The sequence below is a fragment of the Octodon degus genome, unplaced genomic scaffold (assembly GCF_000260255.1).
Source record: "Octodon degus isolate 3935 unplaced genomic scaffold, OctDeg1.0 scaffold00089, whole genome shotgun sequence".
Classification (NCBI taxonomy): Eukaryota; Metazoa; Chordata; class Mammalia; order Rodentia; family Octodontidae; genus Octodon; species Octodon degus.
The window spans coordinates 1,795,858-1,818,137 of NW_004524665.1; the positions used below are offsets into that span (position 1 = coordinate 1,795,858).

At 43.2% G+C, this 22,280-nt stretch overlaps 1 protein-coding gene and 1 non-coding gene across 2 annotated transcripts in view; both read left to right on the forward strand.

The window, feature by feature from the left end:
- Positions 1 to 22,018, forward strand: part of LOC101559712 (nuclear body protein SP140) — a 77,773-nt gene extending 55,755 nt beyond the window's left edge. The window contains exons 15-24 of the mRNA XM_023722058.1: positions 1,444 to 1,491; positions 3,057 to 3,161; positions 8,744 to 8,886; positions 10,318 to 10,352; positions 12,389 to 12,494; positions 19,080 to 19,195; positions 19,899 to 20,004; positions 20,310 to 20,387; positions 20,591 to 20,734; positions 21,920 to 22,018. Of these exons, the coding sequence (XP_023577826.1) occupies positions 1,444 to 1,491; positions 3,057 to 3,161; positions 8,744 to 8,886; positions 10,318 to 10,352; positions 12,389 to 12,494; positions 19,080 to 19,195; positions 19,899 to 20,004; positions 20,310 to 20,387; positions 20,591 to 20,734; positions 21,920 to 22,018 (980 nt within the window). The remainder of the gene's footprint in view (positions 1 to 1,443; positions 1,492 to 3,056; positions 3,162 to 8,743; positions 8,887 to 10,317; positions 10,353 to 12,388; positions 12,495 to 19,079; positions 19,196 to 19,898; positions 20,005 to 20,309; positions 20,388 to 20,590; positions 20,735 to 21,919) is intronic.
- On the forward strand, positions 15,175 to 15,281 carry LOC111818390. The gene has a single exon (XR_002822391.1). It is a non-coding gene; the product is annotated as a U6 spliceosomal RNA (small nuclear RNA).
- Positions 22,019 to 22,280: the final 262 nt, after the last annotated feature.

Consider the following 22,280-nt stretch of genomic DNA (forward strand, 5'->3'; position numbering starts at 1 on the left):
TCAGAATGATTCATTTCAACTATTAATAGTATTCCATTCTATTTTTTAAAATGAACATGAAATGCCAACATTTTTTTCTCGAGACAGAGTCTCACTATGTAGTCCAGGCTGGCATCAAACTCATAATAATCCTCCTGTTTTAGCCTCCTGAGTGCCTGGCTTAACAGTATTATATTTAAATAATGTTATTTTTTTCAGCATAGGCTTCTTTGTGCTTCATTGAACAAAAGATTCCTTTCCAGCCTAGTCTGTTACTAATCTTCTCAAAGGAACGGCATCTAGAATTGAGTACAGGGAGAGGTTTATGCTGAGAGCCTGGACTGCCCAAATCAGCACACAGCGATGCCAGGCTGGGGCACATAATTATGTGCAGACTTTAAGAGGAAGCAGCCACTTCTACAGTCAGATCATTTGAATGCTGCAGCCCTAAACATGCAATGGGACTGACTCTCTTATGACCCCTTCAGTCCACACATAAATGATGCCCTACATTCTTCTAATCTGTCTTTTAAGGCAGTCTTTGTGCTATCTTTACCTCTACAACTCTTAGACCTTGAACCTTAATTTCTACAAATTCCCCCTTGAGTAGCTCTTATCATGTTGGTTTTTAACTCCCTGGCAATTTCCTCCACCATCTGCAGTAGGAAAAAATCCTTAATGTTTAGGTTCTGATTGGTAGAACCCACCATGAGGTCTGTGCTGAGAGCTTCTTTTACACCCTTCTTATAAGTAATGCACGCTAACTGATTGTGCCGCTGAAGCTTCTATTACTTCCTTCTAAAAGAACTTCAATATCTGTGTGTAAGTGTTTTTAAAAACCTTAATTTCCTTATGTGTCAAATGAGGATAACATTAGTACCCATTGGACAGATTCATTCTAAGGATCAAGTAAATTCATAAAGGAAAAGGTCTAAATGTAGTTCCTGACATGAAATACTCAACATATGTTCAATTGTATTATTGTTCTCACCCATTTGCTTGAGAAACATACTAAAATACATTTCACATTTATTTGCGATGAGTTGGAGAAATGAATAGAGAAATGTAAGATAAATCTCTGTTAAGAAGCCTCTTTATAACTAAGTGTCAACAGAGATCAGCCAAGTTGGCCCATAAGGCAAATCAAGCCTGCCAACTGTTTGTAAATAAAGCTTTATTGGAACACAGTTGCATCCTTTCATTTAGGTAGCATCTGCCGATGTTCTCACAGTATACCTGCAGTGACAGTGGGGATTATACACCACAAAACCTTATCTATTTATTATGTGGCTCTTTGCAGAAAAAAATAAAAATCCCGTTCTGACCTAGACATTTGATATTTTTCTTTAAATACTAGACAGGCTCCTGAGAAGTTCTCTTGAAATGGTGTTCTTGTAACACATTGCTATTTGCATTGTGATATTATAAACAAGAGATACTGATGTTGTTTTTCAATTTTCATAGGGATAAACAGAGTCAACACTAAACTTATCAGGAGAGTTGGGAAAAAAGGTAAAAATAAATGGTAAAGTTTACATGATTAAACATCTAAATTTTGCTCTAGCCTTCTGAGTGACAAGTTAGTTTTCTAAATTGGCTCACAAAGTCAGTATCAAATGTTAGGATCCTCACCACCCTGGTTATTTCAACAACATGACAGACTGGTGATAACTCCCTTCACCATGCTGGCATTTAACAGGCCTTTCTCTTGCCTTTGTATAAAATGTAGACTGCGAGTGGCAGGATGTCCTAGGCAGTGACACAATGCCTGTGTCCTATTTCCTACACTACTTTTGACTATAACTTTGACCTGGCATTTGTACTTTTTAAAAAAATTCATTTCCTCATCTGTAAAATTAGCCTGCAATCCTGGTAGAACCACCCAAGCTCTGAGAGTCTGTGTGTATCTGAAATAACTTTGGAAGGACCCAAGATGGTCCTTTATCCCCATCCAAGAGAGAGACTCCAGCCTGCATTTGATGGATTGCCCCCACTCCCCGTCTTGACTGGAAGGGGAAGAGCAGTAGCTGCTACTGAGGAAGTTCATCTTGGCTTTCTGAACTGGGCTGGGAAGGTAGCTCAGTGGGTACAGTGCCTGCCTGGCAAGTCCAAGGCCCCCGAGTTCGATTCCTGGTACCTCCCCCAAAAAGAAACCTTCGAAGCTGGCTTCAGTGAAATCAAATCTACAGAGTCCCTTATGTGGTATATGGGGCTCCCTGAAAACTTGCAGTCCCTACTAGAGCCACTGCCCTGAGCTACTGTGGGTGTCCAACCCTTTCAGGGGGATAGGGTAGAGAGAGGATGGAATGAAAAGAAAGAAAACCAGGGTCAGGAGGTCTGGACTGCTGGTCCAACAACTGGGTTTATTTTGCTTTAACCTTATATACAGAAAATCTTGGCCCTGTGCCCAATGTTTGCTCCAGTTAACTGTAGGCCTTCTCGGGATCAGAATAGTTTCCTAGGGCCAAGCTGATAAACAGAAGATATTGAGTCCACCCTTGGGCCCACTGCCCAGACTGCTGGATAAGGAAGCCAGACACATTGCCACATTTTCCTTCCTTGTCAGACTGTGTCTTCAGCAAGGTTGAGCCTTCTCATCTGGGCTCCCACAAGCTGCCAAGAAGTCTCAGGTGAAGAAACAAAGCAGAGACCAAAGTGAGAGGCAGACACTGCCTGGTTAGGTGCCCACAGCCACCCTGCTCTGTCTTCCAGTCAGTGCCTTGAACAGGGACACTAGATGCCAATTTGAGTTATTTTCTCCCTTTTCCTAAGTTCAAAGGCAGAAATTTACCAGAAATCTTGCTTCCAAACATCAGAAAGAAAGTCACTATGCACTACACAGTTGGGCTAACAGATGCGAGAGCCCAGATCCTGCCAAGGCTTTCCTGGAGGTGGCGGAAGGGTGTGGCTTGTAGGGTGGTGTTGTCTGTGGGCATTTGGTTAGTGCCCAAAGACCCTTAATGTAAATAATTCATGGAGAAAATTCAATGCATTCTACATTATAAAGGAGGGATCTCCAGGTATGTGTGGGAGGCTGGGCAGTTTTAGAAGATGGAATTAAAACCACTTGCTTGCAGGTTTCAGATATCTCAAAAAAACTGATGTGGATTTCAGTATTCCGGAACTTCCAGTGACCTGCGGCTACGCTAGGGGGACTCTGATCAAGAAGCTGTTTAAGCAAGGTGGGTTTCACAGTATCCTGTGCCTTTCAGCAGCACAGTGCCCATAGAAGTAGAATACTGATGGGGCAGTGGCCACTGGTGTTGGGGTCTCGGAGCCCAGCTTGGGGCTCAATGACTAGCAGGGGATTGCTGGGACTCAAGATATGGTCACCACCCCATGGTCACCACCCCTCAGACTTTGCTAAATGGAAAGAATGTCATGAAAGTCAGCAAAGGACAATTAGAGGCTTTACTCAAAGTGAAATAAATCAGGCCCACTTGTGCAAATGTCCTCTTGTCTCCCTAGTGTAAGAACCTGAAAGAATAAATAAAATCTGAAAGATAGATACAGTAAAGTGGAAAAAAATAAGGAATAAACAATGAAGAGGAGAGAAAGGAGACAAGACAGGAAACAAAAGAAGGGGAAAATCATATATATATATATATATGAGAGCTGAGGTAATTGTACTGCTAACTTCCATCCTTTTTTTGAAAATAGCAGTTAACGTTCAAATTTTTCACCTTGACTAACTCCCTATGCTGATACCTACAACATGAGCAACTATACTGAAGACAGCAGGGTGCAGTACAAACACCTCTCATCTTGTTCTTCTAAATGTGTACCATTTCTAGTATCTTGTTATTATACTCTTTCTAAAATAAATTTTAAGAATAATAAAGTAAAAAAAGAAACATGGCCAAGTCCAGAAGCAGCCAAGGGCACTGTTGCAGCGAGTCACCAGGGTGCCCTGTTTCCCAGCAACCGAATGGGACAACACATGCGAGATGTTTCCTACCCGGGAAGCTGGCCTGAGCACAGGAGCCGGGGTTTGGTCAGAGTTAGCTTCATAGACGCCTCTGCCTGGCCTACGCAAGAATTCCAGCCTCCCGGGAGGAAAGCAGGGGCTCTGCAGGAACCACATTTCTGGTCACAAGTCCCAGAAACACAAGTTCCATTTTCCCAGTTTTTAGAGGCTGGAGTCCACAGAGGGCTGGCTCCGAGGTGTAGGGGAAGCTGCTCATTTCCTGGTGGCCAAAAGCAGAGAGTTGAGGGAGATTTGGGAAGGAAAAGTGATCCTGCTGGGTCACACCCCCAGGGACCCACATCTTCTGACCACGCCTCTCCTCCCACTGCTGGCTCAGCCACTAACCCATCAGCGTGTCAACCCCCTGGTGCACACAGCACCTTGTGATCCAATCACTTTTCAAAATTCCCACCTCTGAACACATGAAGACTTTGAAGGAACATTCTAGAACTAAGTCATAGCACCTCCTCTTAAAGAACTGGTCACCTGTTACATCACAGCATTAGGGACTGAGTTTTCTTTTCTTTTTTAAAGCTTGCATTGTTTTTTCCCCTTATTTTTATTTTTTATATAAAATAAAAAATGTATTATGTTCATAAAATTCATACAATTGATGACATAGAGAGCAGTAAAGATGGTCATGCATCACTGACAAAATGTATAAGGTGCTATAGAGGGTTTCAGGGTAAATCCTGAGGGGATGTGACTGACCTTGTCAGATACAAAGGCTACATTTTTAGTTATATAGGTCTTGCTTTAACTTGGTCTTAACCATCCAGCAGAAAAGTATAATCATGAGGTATAAAAAGTAATGCCATATTAATATGCTGAGCTGTAAAAGGCTCAAGTCAACAACTTCTGACAATTGCTAGTTCTGCTAATAACTCACTATGATTATGGACTATTGGACTATATTGGAAGATTTTGCTGAATTCAGGTACCTACAAAGTGTAGACTGGCTTCAAGTATGAAAAGGTCCTTTAAAGACTCCTCCACATACTGCTTCTCTAACTGCAGTGGAACACCCATCTCTGACAAAACAAAATCAAAAAGGTGGATATGTTGGGAGCCATGAAGCTAGGAAATTGATCAAATATCTGTGGGTGGGACTTGGCCCAGTGCCTAAAGCAAACAAGCCACCTCACTCCTGAGATGGACATCCTGTCTGGTTAAGGTTTGCTATCAGTTATTAGGCAACCTAGTGTCATGTGTCACTAACTTCACAGAAGTGTAAATAAAAGACCGTTCTGTTGGGAAAAAAATATATATATATACACATGCACAAGAGAGGATAGATATGCAGCTGCTTTCTCTTAGTTCAGTGAGAATAAAAGTTTGTACTAATATTGTTTAGACAAGACATTATGTCTGCATCTTGTCCTCTGAAAAACTACTACAAAGACAACAATATGCAATGTATTAGTTATTGTAGCAGTCCTCCTAACCTCATTTGAAACTGTTTCATTGCTATTTTATCTTTCTTTTCTCATTAAAATGAATAAAAAAGAATTATCATGCATATACACACATCACCAAGTCTCACTAAATTAAAACACAAAATGCAAGATCAAGAACAGTGGTCTGAAACCTACTCATAGGATTTCAGGATTTAACAAACATCAAGAAGTGTGAAGTTTCAGGCCACAGCAGTGTTGAAAAGTGAAGAATGATAAATATAAGAGCACAGATTTTCACATTAAAAACAGTAAGAACTACATAACCAAAATCCAAACCTAAACAAAAAAAGAGTGCAAAAATACAAATACAGATACAAAACTAATACAAAAAAAGAAAAAGAAATTCAAAATCAAGGAGCAGATCAGAGGCCAAATGAAGATCTATCAATTAAATACCTATTTTAAAGAAATATCTAGAACATAACACAAAAAGTGACATTTACCAATAAGATTTCTTAGTTTTTTTATACACTTCTCTAGAATTAGAAGGGAATTTATCATTTAACATTGGGATGTGATGTAAATGACTTTTTCTTTAAAATAATTACAGAATTTGACAACAATGCACACACATGTTTATTTTATAGACGTATTCCAAAACTAAGATGTATAATATAAAATACCTTTTTTTAGTACATGATTTCTCTAATTTCCCCACATTCAAATTAATAAGGACTTCAGCAGCATCTACACTGACTTCTAATCTTGCAGAAAACTTATTTCTAAGTCAATAAACCATAAAGCCAGAACAAAGCATTATTTATGATTCATGAAAACAATTGTGTTCCTGAGGCACAAATCATAGAACTATTGAAATTACCAGCTGGACAAAACTTTGAAGATAAACCAATCAATTGATAGATGAAGTGTTGTACAGCATATTGTTGGATTTTGCTTCCTAATCCACTCTGCCAGTCTATTTCTTCTAATTGGTGAACTGAGTCCATTTACATTGATGGTTATAATTGAGATGTACTGACTTCTGTTTGACATGTTATTTACCTGCTGTTGTACACCTCTTTTTCTCCTGTGTTTAATTGTTTGCCTTATTTGGTGGGTTCTTTTCATTCTCACTCATGGAGTTGTGGTCATTTTGATCCCTCTCTAGAGTATCTTTTAGTAGTCTGTATAGGGTTGGCTTAGTCATCATAAAATTCTTTAGTTATTCTTTGTCATGGAAGTATTTCACTTCTTTGTCAAACTTGAAAGAGAGTTTTTCAGTTTGCATCAGTCTTGGTTGGAATTTGTTTTCTTGCAATACTTGTAGTACTTTGCTCCATGCTCCTCTTAACTTGATTTTTTTTTTTTTTTTTGTGAAACGGGGCATTGAACTCAGGCCCTTGTGCTTGCCAGGTAAGCACTTATTCTACTGAACCATCTCCCCAGCCCCAACTTGATGGTTTGTGAAGAAAAATCTGTTATTATTCTGATGGGTTTTCCTTTAAAAGTTATCTGTTGCTTTTCTCTAGCAGCTTTTAGTATGCTGTTCCTGTGCTGAATTTCTGGGATCTCGATTATTATATGTCTGGGTGTGATTTTAATTGGGCTGATGTTATTTGGAGTCTTATATGCTTCAGTTACTGAATGTCAGATTGTTTCCCCATATTTGGTAAGTTTTCTGCTATTACCTCTTCCCATATTCTTTTTACATCATTTGTATTGAATCCTTTCTCATTGATGCCTATTAGTTTTACATTGTTCATCTTTGCATTGTCTTGCAGATATTGAATTTTTTCTGCATCCTAGTTGTTTTTAAGAGATCTTTTCTTACCTTTTCACTAGCTGCAACAGTGTCTTCAAAGTCTGAAAGTCTATTTTCGCTTTCATTCAAACAGTTTTGCCGGCTTGTGATTGAGATTTTAATTTCCTCTACATCACTTTGAATCTGCTTCATGCATTACATGTCTTTCCTATCACTTTTCTATCCTCCTCTTTTTTCTAATCAATGTCTTCTTTAGAAGCACTGAGTACTTCTTTCATTATAGCTATCATTTCTTTTTTTACTTCAGAAATTATTTCTGATCTGATTTCCTCTATATCTTTCTGCAGTTGTTTCTTTACATCAGACGCTATTATTTCAGAGATTCCAGGTGTGTGCTTTCCAATTTCTTCTATGCTATTGTTTTCTGCATTTGTTCTGAGTGGGCTCAGGGCCTGAGAATGCATTATGCTCCTTCTCTTTGTCATTTTGTATAGCACTGTTTTCTGACGTTTGGTCTACAGCTTAGATAGTTATTACCTTAGCACCAGGTCTGGATCTACCAAGTTTAAACTCGTCCAGGTGGGTGTGGCTTGGGTCTTCCTGCTGTAGCCCTTGGAAGTGGACCCGCTGTGCCACTCTAGCAAGAGGTTCTGCTCCCGGATCAGCTGGGTGGGTCTTGCCTCTAGCCTATCTGCAGGAAGTTCCACCACAGGGTTCCACACTGAGCCTGTCTGATGGAGGAAGTTCCACACACATACCTGGCCTGGGTGCTGGTTGGAATGAGGATTTAGTGGGCCCCAGGCTGGTTGAGGACTAAGTTTTCTACGTGTGATCCCTCAAGAAGTGTATGGGAAGTGATTTCCAAACTATGGCACCTGGGGCCTATGTCACCAGCAGCAAAGCACTCTGTCTCAGACTCTGAACTTCCTTATGTGCAAAACTAGAATAATAAAACTTCCCTCCTTATATTCTTATGAGGGAAAATAAGATAACAGATGTAAAATACTTTGCAAATTATCATGCAATACCACTATTCATTTATCATGATTGATCCTCCCACATTATAGTGGTATGGACCCCAACAAGTTTGCTCGAGGACTCTTTGCTTGCATAGTTAACTTTTCCCTCCAGTTAACACTTCCATCATGACTGCTGACATCAAATTGCTGTGATCCCAAGATATGAGAAATAATTGATTGTCTTCAGCTGGAGGAGCCACGTTTATGATGTGGCAAGGCAAGTGTGGCTGTGCAACAGCTCCATTTGGATCCACAAGAACTTAGTACCTGCATCTCTGAAACCCAGGCTGGCTTTGTCCTGAAGCAGGGAGAAAGGAGGAGAAAGAATTCTGTTCATTATTTTGAGCCATCCATTTTTATCTACTTTAATGTTGTGAATTAGTTCAAACAAATAATGTCAACAGTAATTGCTCTCCTGATTGCATGAAGGTCAAGCAAATACACACCTAAGGCAGAGGATCCCCTCTCTCCTTGCTTTGCACTCTGGGCGTGGAGTCCCTGAGGTCTGAGAGGAGGCACACGCTCTCCTGAGATGGACCTGAGCCCGTGAGCCCCAGGGCCCAGGAGGCCAAGAGGAGGTGTTTCCTAGGCAGGGGCTCAGCCTGTCTTGCTCTTACAGGAATCTGGAAGAAGAGCATCCAGAGTGAGGATGGAAGGTGGTTCACCCCCAGGGAGTTTGAAATTGAAGGAAACTATGCACCCTCCAAGAACTGGAAGCTAAGCTTGCGCTGCCACGGCTGGAAACTGAAAGATCTGCTGGAGGTATGGGAAGGCCAAGTGGCTTCAAACAAGGCTAGAACCGTCGTGATTCACCATCAAGCTTTAGCAGAATTTCTGTGTCCAGAAAACTTCTTGATTCCCTTGACTCAGGTCACAAGGTACACTTTAATGTCACCTTGGCTAGCTCATAATACAGCTTAATCCTTTTAGTTGCATTAATTCATGTCCCTTTAAAAGCAGGCAGTAAATCATGGCCTTGACTCTGCCACTAACTATGAAATTTGGTGACATGGGAGTAATTTAAGATGGAGTGGGAGGGAGGTCCTTATATTTTCAGAGCCAATTTGACAGTACATGTCAGAAAACACCTGTGGAGTTAGTTCTTGATTTGTGGACCATTCTTTGGATAAGCCACCACAAGTTTATTTTTCAATAATGTTGTGAAGGGGGCTGCTGCCAGTGGAACCCAGCACACATGACAAGTAAGTGTTCTACCACAGAGCAACACCTTAAGCCTCTATAGATTTATTCTTGAAAATGAATATAAATAAATTGCATTTAAAATACCTCTTTCAGGGCTGGGGAGATGGCTCAGTAGAATAAGTGCTTCCCTGGAAAGCACAAGGGTATGAGTTCAATCCCCGGTTCTGCCTAAAAATAAAAAATAAATAAAATAGCTCCTTCACTGAGGATATAGCTCAGTGGCACAGCACCTGCCTGGCAAGTGCTGGATCCAGAGTTTGACTCCAGGTACCAAAAAATTAAAAATAAAAAAATAAAAATAACTTCTTTACTCCTCATAGCAACTACCTGGTATGAACTAGTATTGTTTGATTTAGGGTATAGTGCTAAATGTCACCCATTTATGGCCTTTCCTTGGATCACTGTAATGATACAGAAATATAATGATATAGAAATCAGGAAACTTGCTACATCTAAGATCATGAGTGAGGACACACAATCCCTTAGACAGGAAGAGATTACACATTCAACAGGACTGCAGTAAGTCACTGCCCTAACCATAAGCACTGATAGGAAGGGATGGAGGAGCTCAAGAGTGGGAAGGGAATTTCTAGCTCTGTGGTTAAAATGGCTTCATACCGCAGTTTGCGCTTTCTTAGGAAGAACAACAGCTCTGACATGGAAAAGTCTAGAACGGAACAGGGTATGTACTGAGAGACAGTGGCATGAAAATCTGTTTTTCATAGTGTGAAGAAAGCAGGAATTATGAGGCTCCAGTCATCAGTGCGTGGGCCCAGGGAGTCTAGGGCTCTCCTGAATCTCTGGGGAAGCATGGGAAGTCAACTCCATCAAGACACCTGAAATTTGAGGTGGAATCTTGACCTGAGATCTGGAATTTCATTTGACACCTTGAATTTGAGAATTTGAGAAGACACTTGAGGTGAAAAACCAAGGTCAAAAAATAAAAATGAGGATTTGTCTTATCACTAACTTCTTCTCTCTTTCAGAAAGGATATCTACCAAAACTGCCAAATAAAAGAACAAAGGTAATTACTTCATGATCTTCTGCCAGTGTCCTGAACATCACATTGGTGGTTTTCCTTCTCTGTAGCCTTACAGTTTTTAAATTGATCACTCCTGATAAAAATTGATTTTGTAGCACAGTGCTGTTGTAGCTGCCCCACACAACAAAAGGCCACGACTTCTTCCAGCATTAAAATAGGAGATCGATGTGGGAATAGTTCTTAAAAACAATCAGCTAGTACTTACCTCATATGCTTGTGTTCATAAAAGGATCTGAATGCTATGTCATAAAATTAAATATAAAAGATGGGATTGGAGTTGGACAAGTGAGCACAATTTTGAAGTGCATGGAATACTACAATTTAATGACTATGGTCTTGGCAACCTCAACTTAAACACTGATTTTTTTTTATTGTTTTATGTTCAGTTCTATCTCTAATGAAATAAGAATGGTGCAAAAGTTTTCCTAGAGTCCTGTAGTCACTGCAGATGTCCTAATGTGAAATCCCCCTTGCAGTGGATGTCACCCAAGGAAACGAATAATGAAACACAGATCCTTCCCCTATCTTTTCTATTTTTTATCCCCTACATACATGCATGCACACATGGAGTTTTTCAGGGAATTGTTTCTTTCTTGACCCACTAGAGGACATAGTGACTAGAGGCTGAAGTTCCCTTCAAGGCATCTGCTGTAGTTTGGATGTGGTGTGAGTGTGTGGCCAAGGGTTCAGGTGTTGAAATTTATTTCCCATGGTAGGGAGTTTAGAGGATGGAAATTAGTTCAGATGCAGTGTTTATGGGTGGGATCATTGGGAGATGATAAGATAAATTTACCAGGGCTGACTTTATAAGAAGAGAGAGAAACCAGAGGATGTAGACGCACTTGCACTGGCTCCTGTCTGTGTTATGTTGGGACTCTGTCAGCAAGAAGGCCATCATCAGATGTGAGCCCTTCAGCTTCTACAATTGTGAGTTAAAGGAACCTCTTTTCTATAGTAACTCAGCCTCAGGCATTTTATTATAGTAACACAAAACTGAAGACTACAGTGCTAACATAGAAATCTTTTCCTTGTTGGGGAGAGCTCTTAGGCCCACAAGAGGCCCTATTTAGACCTCAGTGCCATTGCTGAAGGTGAATTCTTCTTTGGTGAAAGTGATCTGTGGAGGTCACAGGCCAGTGATGTCCATATGTGGACTCCAGAAAAGGTGGTGAGATGGCGGTTGCCTTCCATGGCCTAAGGCTAGATACGAGAGAACCTGGTGAAGGACAGAGAGGAGAGAGCTTCTGTCTCCCTCATCTCTGACACACATAACCATCAGTGTCTCTACCATATTGCACATCATGGTCTTCACAAAATTGGCTTCTGAGACCACCTGCTCTTCTGGATTCATGACCAGAGCCTCACTGATGAGGTTTCCTGGGTTTTCTGTAGAAAGATACATTATTTAATGCATTCATCAAGACCAAACATGTCCAGCCAGCTCCAGGAAGGCATGGTGACACAGTAGGGACTGATAATCGAGCCAGCCATCTCTCTTCCCTTCATTCAAGCACTCCTTCCTGCCCCATGTGGGATCACAGCTCTAGAGGTGGGAGCACCTCGTTCTCAGGGGCTCTCTCCAAAGTGCCTTCCTTCCCCAGCCCCTTGGCCTCTGGTGTGGCAGGTGCTGCTGTTCCCGGATTCCCTACTCATAGGTTTCCTTTAAACCTGCCGGTGGTAGCTAAGGTGGTCTAGAATAACGAGGAAGATACAGAAGTCAGTGGTCACCTATTGGGTGCTAAGAAATCTTTTCCTGAGTCATGGCTGTGCTTGTCTGTCATGCATTTGTGTATCCATTCAACAACTGCAAGGCAACTATTAAGCACCTGGTGAGGGGCTTGGCAATGCTGTGCAAAAGAGACCAACACAACAGACTCCAGGATCAGATCCTCCTCCTCTTACCGCAAAGGATAACTCATAGAGAGGGTGGGGCAAGCTCCTGGAATGCAGGACAAAATGGGAAGGTGCCTGCCTTCAGGAAGAGGCTAACCTGGGACTTTGGGCACCACTATCTCCAGGGCTATGTTCCTAGGCAAGGAGCTCTTCCCTGGCAAGGTCTCCACGATTCCGGACCTTGTGGTCCCTGTGGTCCTGGAGGATGCGTCCTCAGGGATGCTCCTCCCAGTGGGTGGCACTTCCTAATTTAAAGACAATTGCCTGGGGGCTCCTCCAAGTAGGAGAATTGGTGGAGCTTCTCTAGCTCAGCCTGGAAAGGAGGGCCAGGCTCCCTGTAAGGGCTCCCGAAGATTCACCTGGCTCTGAGGGCTGGGGAGTGGAACTTGCCCTGGGCAGAACTCGTGGGCACATAATCTAATAGTTTCTATTCTCCAATTAAATATAAAGGCTCATAAAAGCAGATGTGAAACAAAACACAGAGAAGGCTGTGGCATAAATCCCTTAAATAAAGGAAGTGATCAAAAGTGTGATTGATGAAATATCTCATTCACTATTGTCACTCAACCTTTGTCTCTCTTTAACAGAGAACACTGGACCCTCCCATCAATATCCCAGCAGACCCTTATGTAAGTACTTGTTCCCAGTTATAACCCATCGCAACAGCCCAGGCCTTTGCCCATGCACATCACTTGTGTCACTGCTGCTTTTCCCTGGAGCAATCTCACTCTCAGGCGGAGCACATTGCTGTGTGTGAAGAACAGGGAGTCCCAGCCGTGCCTCAGCTGGGTGCAGGGTCTGGGGTCAGGCTTCCCCACTGACAAGGTCCTTTCTGTCTCTTTCAGTGCAAACATTGCACACTCTTGTTTCCTCCCAAAAGTGAATGTGGGAGGCAGAGGTCTATAGCACTGGGGTCTCTAGGGACAGCTTGAAGCAGGCATGGACAGAACTGGCCTGCAGATGATGGGCAGGCTGCAAATTTGAGTGGAAAGCAGCTTTTAAAGAAGACAGTGAGGTTGGAATAGGAAAGCTCCCAACATCTGCCGCCTGGAGGTGGTGGCAGAGCCCAAGGTGGTCTTAAATATCAGCCAAAAGGACAAGTGAGGCCCTGCTGGTGAGTTGAAGATGGGAACCCTGTCCTTAGTCCTGCAGAGAGATGCACAGGGCAGTGGAGTCTCATGACACCCCTGTGGCCGGTCTGACAGGAGCCAAGCCATCCTGCTTAGCCAGCCACGGGCCACCTTTCCTGGACATGCTTGGCTGGGGCTGGATCATGCACTTTCCATTCTGGTCCCTCAGGCCCTGTGCCGTCTCTGCTTACAGTATGGTGCCAAAACCAGGGCTTCCTCACCCGTCCACAGCTAGCTCTAACCTCGGTTCTTCTTGTGGCAATTGGGTAGACGTTTTAGGCGGGGTCACCTGTGCATGTGCTGGGGGATGACCCCACAGGGTGTCACACAGGAATGCTGATGTAGGGTAACCAGCAGAGGGGGTTTTCCTGAGTAGTTTTGCATACACTTATCTCCCAAGAACTCCCCCAGGAAGAGTCAGATCATATCCAGCGTGGGTTCGTCCTTGGCCCGCTGAGTAAATCCTCAATAGTCTGAACAACCCTGGAGCCCAGTGTGTGTGCAGCTTGTGGGGGTGGGTGTGAATACATAGAGTCAGGGCTCACAGCCCACAGCCAAGAGTGTGCAGGGAGAGGATGGGGCTTCCCAGGAGAGGCGTCCTCTCTCCTCCCAATGACCTTTCTGGGACAGATTTTAAGGCTGACAGTAACACTTTCCCATGCCTTAGTAAGCAGGCTTAGCTCTGCAGGCTAAAGCTCAATTCAGCCTCACACTAGAATCACCTGAAGTGCTTTGGGGAAGACCACTGCTTGGTGCCACTCTGTGGGCAATTCCGGTCCAATCAGTCAGGACAGTGACTTGCACATTATGACTTTTAGGGTCCCGAATGACGTGGAGGCATAGAAGTACCCATTCTGCTACTGAAAGAAGAATACCCAGGCCTATGCCCCAGCCTGAGGCTGTTGGTGATGACGCTAACGGGTATCTGGGACAATGAGCAGAAGCCCAAGATTCAAGTCTCTTATTTAAAAGATTAGAGGGCCAGGAATGTAGCTCAGTGGTACAAGCCCCTGCCTGGCAAGTGCAGGGCCCTGAGTCCAATTCCTGATTAAAAAAAAAAAATCCTGTAAAAAACTAGAGAAGCAAGATTCTTAAACGTTTGTGACCTTTGCTATTTCCTTATTTTTTTCGGGACTTTCTAGACAGTGATGATGGCATCCACCAGCCTCTGTTGATGAGAAGAAAAATGGGCCTGTGCCCAGCAATCACATTCCCTAGTCAGGGTTGTGCTTAAAAATCCCCTATGATACGAGTGGGAACCTTCAGTGAAAGTTCCTGGGAGCCCATACTATGTGCATTTTTAAAGAAAAAGCAACGTGTGAGATATCAATTCACTTGAAAGTATAAGTGAAAGTTAAGTAGTTTAAGTAGTTTTCAAAATGATGATTCATTATTGTCTTCTCATTTCTGATTACTTTTTACAATCAGAAATAACATAGCTATGTTCCAAATTACTTTAATCCACTGGGTTCAGGAAAAACATGTTTGATGTTCACATGCCATTAACTTAGCTAAGATACAGTCTGTTAGAAACAGACTGGTTTTGAAAAAATTAACTGAAGTGGAATCATGCCTTAAGACCTCAGCACCTTTGTAAGCAGAGGACCGTGCAGGAACAAAGTAAATTTTTAAAAGTGCTTAGAAATTTTTTTTGAGTTTTTTTCCCATAATTTTTTTGAGAAACAAATAGCAATGAGACAGCTTCAAATGAAATTGGTAGGACAGTTCCAATAATTAACACACTGCATACTCTCATCCTAGGAGCTTAGAAATTAATATCAGTGCTCACTTCAGCAGCACATATACTAAAGTTGGAACAATACAGAGAAGATTAGCACGGCCCCAGCGCAAGGATGACATGCAAATTCGTGAAGCGTTCCTTATTTTTCAATTAAAAGGAAAGCGAGAACTTAAGGATTAGACAATGAAGTGAGAGCAAGGAAAAAAGCTGGGAAACATGACCGGGGCAAAGCCATACATTTATGTGCACAAGATGGGTAAGGCAATAATCCTGAGAATCTTCAGCAGGTTTTCAAAGCGCAGTTAATTGGTAGGATTCTCACTCTGACTATATATGCTGATACCTGTGAACTAAGCAACTGCACTGAAGATAGCAATGTGTAATAGTTGGGTTGTGCTTGGAGTGCCTGTCATTCTGGTCTTCTGAATATGTGCTGCTTGTCATGACACACTGGTTGCTGCTGTGCTGTCTCTCGGGTAGATGTTTGTTTAAAAAGGAAGGGGGTGGTGAATGAAGGCAGGAGACAGGAAAAGGAGTGTTGTGAGACTGTTCTGCTACAATGCTGTATATGGCTAGATTTCTAAACTTCTGTGTAAAAATATGTAATTGTTTATTCCTATTTTTTAAAATATATTTTGATTTTTTCTTCACATTCTGTAGAGACTTAAAGTTTAACATATCAATACTTGATGAAAAATACCTGTTCTATGTTATGCCTAAGATGTTTGATATTCAGACAGATAGTGAGGTTAAGCTCAACAGCCTAGGTTGTAGGGTAATAACAATAAGCTTCTCTTCTGGAAGGTTAACAACCTAAGTTTGCAGAACAAAAATTAGAGAAAAAGGAGGACTTCAAGACAGCCAACATTTTGACCCTAGCCTTTCAAGGTCAGTGAAGACTCAGGACATAGGAGAACCTGTACTATAACATCATGCAACTCAGTTGTGTCCCAAATTTTCTGATCAAGGAGATTATGGGGCCACAGAGGAAAGTGATCAATGATGTAGTGTGTGCCTAAGGAGAGTCACATGGAGAGAAAACATTCTCTCAGGCTTTCACAGAGAGCAAATTGGCCAAGCAATGGCTGTCACTCATCCACATGGCTGACACTGACAAAGGATCTACAAACTGCAGTATAGGATCTCAGGATTAATCCTGAGGGAATTTGACTGACCTTGTCAGATACAAAAGTTACATTTCTTGTTATATAGGTCTTGCTTTATCTTGGTCTCAACCATCCAGCAGAAAAGTATAAACACAAGGTATAAAAAGTAAAGCCATATTAATATGCTGAGCTGTGAAAGGCTCAAGTCAACAACTTCTGACATTGCCAGTCTTACGGAAAACCCACTACTACTATGGACTACTGGACTATACTGGAATATTTTGCAGAATTCACGCATCTATAATATTTAAATGACAATATAATACCCAGCTAAACAAAAAAGTGGATACAAATGAAGGACCATTTTGTATCTGTATATTCAAAATAGTTAGGATAGATATACAGCTACATTCTCTTAATTCAATGAATAGAAAGATTTGTTCTAATAGTGTTTGTAAACAAGATATCATGTCTGCATCTTGTACAATGAATAACCACTAAGACAATATTCAATGTATTAATTATTGAAACTGTCCTACTAATCGTATTTAAAACTGTCTCATTGCTATTTGTTTCTCAATAAAATTATTGATAACACAAAAAGTTATAATAAATTAAAAAGAAAAATGTAAATAAAAAAGAAATTAATAATCACAGGAGTGGGAAGGACTGGCTTTGGGAGTTGAGAGAGAGGAGAGGTTTGTGGTGCCTGGTGCCTGTTTTAGCCAATGGAAGCACCAGAGAAAGAACACATCAGGGACTTCTGGGTGGGGCAGGAGGAGAAGCTAAATTTTGACTGGGTACATCTGTGCTGTTCATATCTCTGTAGGGAGAGGGGAGAGCTACTGGTGAGCACAGGTGTGTGTGTGTGTGTGTGTGTGTGTGTGTGTGTGTGTGTGTAGAGGAGAGACTGGGAACTGAGGGCAGAAAGTTACAACTAAAGTTTTAAGAGTGACTTTGGTGGTCTGGGACCAAGAATAGAAAACTATGGAATTAAGTTTAGAGGAAGAAGAAAACAGAAAGAAATGTCAGGAATGGTCCACAGCAGACACAGGTCAACCCCGTCGTCCTTGCTGCTCCTGCTCTTCCAGTGCTTGCTTCTCTTCTGCCCACCCCTCATTCATGGGGGAGGCTGACCCAGGCCAATGGAAAGGATGTCTCCAGTGACCCGTAGGGGCAACAGTATGTTTCCACTTGGGCGTTGAGCTGCTGCTCAGTTCCCAAGGTGTCTCTATTCTTCTGCAGAAGAGAGGATCAAGAAAGCATGTGTTCTGCACATACATCACTAATATGTTTTCTGATTTACATGGCCATGCTGCATATGGGTGGGTGGGGGAGAGAACTCACATGGCTTCCTGTATTCCTCTTAATTCTGAGGGTGAGGGAAGGATTCCCACCTCAGGGTTTGGGGGATGGTCAACCACATGACATCTGACACTTGGACAGAAGAGACTGGCAGCAGTTTACTAGTCACAAGTGCTAATAGCCCTGGGCGACCACACACACCCCAGGACCACAGTGGAGAACAGACCAAGCAGAGGCAACGCGGGGGGGGGGGGTGAACCCTGGCTCTGAGGAGGCTGTGATTGACTCATCTGATTATCTCTGTAGCTGGCAGGGAACTGAAACTTGCTATTTGAGGGTAAGTAGAAGTGGCTCATGGTCCCCCAGATGAGAAATACCATTAGCTAGGGACTTTACCCAAAGGAACAGAGTAAGAAGGGAAATTTATGGGTGAGCCATTCTGGGGCCTTCCAATTTTACAAGATGTCCAGTTAGCGTATAACACTGAAGTCTGATTTCAACCTTTCACCACATTCCCCTCACACTGCCACTGGCTCAGTCACAAACCCATTCTTAATGAATACACAAGTGCTTCTATGTCAAAGAGTGGATGTATGTTGGTGTCTTTGTTTCTTCTATAAACTCTGTTGAGTTCTTTTTTATTGAATAGGACACACACTTGGGTGTGAATGCTGTCAGACTTTGAATTTTCCAAATGAAAATTAAATTTGGCTAAAAATCTTACATATTGAGACTAGGGAGAAATCTCCTGTCTGATGATTTGGGGGAACCTTTTTATTATTTTTATAAAATAAAGCTCTAGCTCTTTTACGGGCCCAGAAAACAAGGGTAGAAAACACTTGGCAGTTGCTGTGACTTCACACCCTAGACAGCAGAGATGCCATCTCAATGCCAGACAAGCCTATTTTGCCAAGCCATGGGGGTCCTGCCACAGGATCCCAGGGCCAAAGAGCTCCATCCTTCCTGCACTCATTGGTTATTTGTGCCCAAGAGGCACTGTCACAGGCCCAGGGCCCTCTGGGCTCAGGACCCACAGTCTAGGAAATCTTCCTCTGACCCTTTCTTCTACTCATGGAGAACCTTCGGCCCAGACTGTGGAATGCAGCAATACCTCAGAAGTTTATTCCATCATATTAAATTCTAAGTAAATCTAAGTAAACCCTTGGATGAATCAATTTCATCATTGTTGTATAGGCAAATGGACTTGATGCTTTATTTCAGGATCTTGTTTTTTCTGCAAGACAATAAAATTATTCATATTGCTGTGAAATCATGCTTCTCTTTTGTTGCTTATATTTCTGGGTTAGAATCGATGGTTTTCTAAGAAAACTCTTCTACTCTGACTGTAGCCCCCTTGCCTGCAGACCGGGATGTCTTGTTCTGAAATGTCTACTCCATGGTGATCCTTACGCCCTGGGAGAAGTATATACGTCCACGCAGGCTCACGCAAAGGCTGCAGTTCTGGCTTTCTGCAGTGGAAGCCTTGCGGGGTCTCACCAAGCCTGCTGATATGGATATTATTTTTGTCTTCTAGCTGAGGAACTCAGAGGAATGCGAGGTGTGCAGGGATGGGGGAACACTGTTCTGCTGTGACAGTTGCTCCAGAGCCTTCCACAAGGACTGTCACGTAGCACGTGTGGAAGCTAACAGGTATGTGAGAACCCCTCTCTTCTCCTAGGAACCCTTCTCCCCACTGTGCACACTCCCGCGAGAGTTTCTGTTTATGTCTCAATTCAGAAAGAAAAGAACAAGCCAGTCAAGACATGCCTGTTCTGAAGAGCCACACACGTTTGGGGAAACTCCCCAGGGTTGTTAGGGACTGGGATCAAGCAGTATGGGTCAGAAAGCAGCTTGAAGATGCTGGCAGCAGACAGCTCATGTCCTTTGTGCCACCAGAGACATTTCCTCTGGGATGTGAAGGCTGGTACCTGGGCCCTTTGGCTATGCCAAGTTTTGCAGCAAGGACTCCCGTCCAAGGGTTTGGGAATGAGAAATGCCGGTTGTTTTGTTCTGTACTCATTCAGGAAAGAAGAGAGCATGACTGGTGCCCACCCTGTACCAGATGTCGGTGGGCGGATAGAGCCCACATCCCCAAGGTCCTACTGTGGGCTCCTCGTGCTTGTGCCCTGCACCTCTGATGGGGAAAGGAGGGTCTGCTTTCCCCAATGACTCCACTGTCGAGGGACAGTGAGGGTAGGGTGGCTGACAGCTCAAGGTCCCCCTGTAGGAGTCTTGGGGACTCTGGGGGATCCTTCCTGCCCACAGCTGAACGTATCTGCCACTCCTGAACAGAGCACAGTGGCAGCTGACCCCAGGGGCCTTGGCCTTTCTCACCTCACCTCACACTCCTCAGGGACCCGTGGAGCTGCATCTTCTGCAGGGTGGAGCCCTTCCAAGTCCAGCAGCGTTACCAGGAATCTGAGATCCTGGAGAGGCCGATGCAGGCCGAGGAACAGCTGGTGAGCCCCTGGGAGCCCTGAGCCATGTCCTTTCTCTTCTCTTCCAAGAGGCACAAACAGGCGTGGGGTCAGGGAAACGGTATCCAAAGTGAGCCCGCCCTTCCAAGGGTGCTTCCTTTATGTTGCTATCACAAGCGCACTTATTTGCGAGGAAAAAAACAACCGAACTGTTACGTGTTTGTTCCCAAGAGCTGCCTTTGGGGAAACTTCCAGAAGATGAGTGTGAGTTGGGCCTTATGTTTAGCTGTGCATGTGGGTGCCTTGTTTCCAAGCTACGTTTCACTGACAGCCCCCTTCTCTTGCAGAAATGTGAGTTTCTCCTCTTAAAGGTCTATTGCTGTTCCGAGAGCTCCTTTTTCGCCAAAATTCCATATTATTATTATGTAAGTAACAACATGATCCCAGACCACTTAGAAGTCAAGTGACTCTAAAATGAACACTTGTGACATTGATCGTAATCTCCTGGGAGTAGGGCTGTGAGATCTGTGCTCTTTGTTTTCTGTTTTGGTTGGATTCTACGGGACTCTGCAGAAGGCAAGCATGGGAGTATGCTAGCAGGTGTCACACTGGCACTTTTTGTTGGCAGAATAAGGAGCCTTCTGAAGTTTCAAAGGAACACATGTGGTTGGACAAAATCAAGACCAAGTTAACCAAGAAGGATTATACGCAAGTGGAAGGGTTTGTGCAGGACATGCGCCTCATCTTTGAGAACCACAGGCACTTCCACAAGGTAGGCAGCTTTCTGTCTCTGCTCCCATTTCAGTTTCTTTCCACGGGGTCTCTCTGCCTCATTTCCTGGTACCTAGAAAGTTGGTTTCTCTTATCATTCTGGAGCGAGTTAGCACAAGCAAATGTTCTACAAGCAAATGGGGTCTTTTCAGGTTAAGGCTCATGAAACAGTGGCTCAGAAGGTGTCACTGCAACCAGAAAGTCCCCAAGTCCCCAAGAGCTTGCTCCTTTCTCCTCCCACAGAAGTACATGGGGAACAGCCAAGTCCCTCCTGCCCTTGAGCCCCACTGAACAGAAAGTAGTCTCCGATGTTAAGGTGCTGCTGTAGAAATCCCAGACTCCAGGTGTCTCCCCTGTGCACGGACCACACAGTTTATCAGGATCACCAGAGAGGAACAGAGGTGACAGGGAGGAAATGGGCATCACACTCACCTTATTCCTATCTTCTATTTGAATTGGTACAGAGAACATGCTACTTAAAGAAATATGCTTGTGGGGTCCAGGATTTACTCTTAGCTGTGTGAGTTTTCAAGCTTAACCTTGTTTCAGTCAGTGTTTTATTATAGGAACAGATATAACACAAGATATAAAAAATATAAGAAATTACAAGGTGGGCTAATGACAGTCGGCCACAGAGTTGGGCAAGCAAGTGTAGGAGGGCGTCTGCACACTGGACACTGAAGGATTCAGCTCTAGGTGTGGAGCTCACTAGAGGGCTCTGTGCAAGCCTGTATCAGGAGGCCGATGGGCCTACACCAGGAGGCTGAAGAGTCCTGCAGAAGGCTGAACAATCCAAGGTGGAAGCTGAAGAGTCTGCGCCAGAAGCCAGGAGACGATGTCCAAGCTGAAGGTGAAGACTGGTGCTCCTCCAAAGAACAGAAGCCAACCCATCCTTTCTCAGTTCCCTTTTATACTTTCCAGGTGACAAGATGTCCTAGGCTGGGTCTTCTACATCCTAGGGTTCAGATAGCCACATTAGGGCAGGTCCTATACACCTTTGGGTATGGAACTGCTGAGCCAACTTAGTTTTCTAAACTTCTCAAGCTGCCACAATCAGTCACCACTACAAACCTAGTTAGTGTAATTTATAGTATCTAAGAGATCATCATGATCATTTTCAGTTACAAGGTGTTGGAGGACACTGACAATCGACATCATTATTTTGTCTTTATTATTTTATTTTCAGGACCCTAAGTTTGGCCAAATGGGACTTAGACTGGAGGCTGAATTTGAGAAGAACTTCAAGGAAATCTTTGCTATTCAGGGAACAAATGAGAGCAGTTGACTGATGTAGAAGATGTGGTTGGGGGCTGGTGAATGGCTCAGTGGTCTAAAGCACCTACTTAGAACAAGTTTAGCAAAACACAGGGACCGCAGTTCAATCCCCCAGCACCACATGCCAGCCAGGCCCGCCCCCCTGGTGGGCTGAGCTGGCCACACACACACACACACACACACACACACAAATAAATAAATAAAAAAATAAAAAAAAAAAAAGAAGATGTGGTTGATGTCCTGACACAGTTTTTTCCTGGCCAGACCTTCCC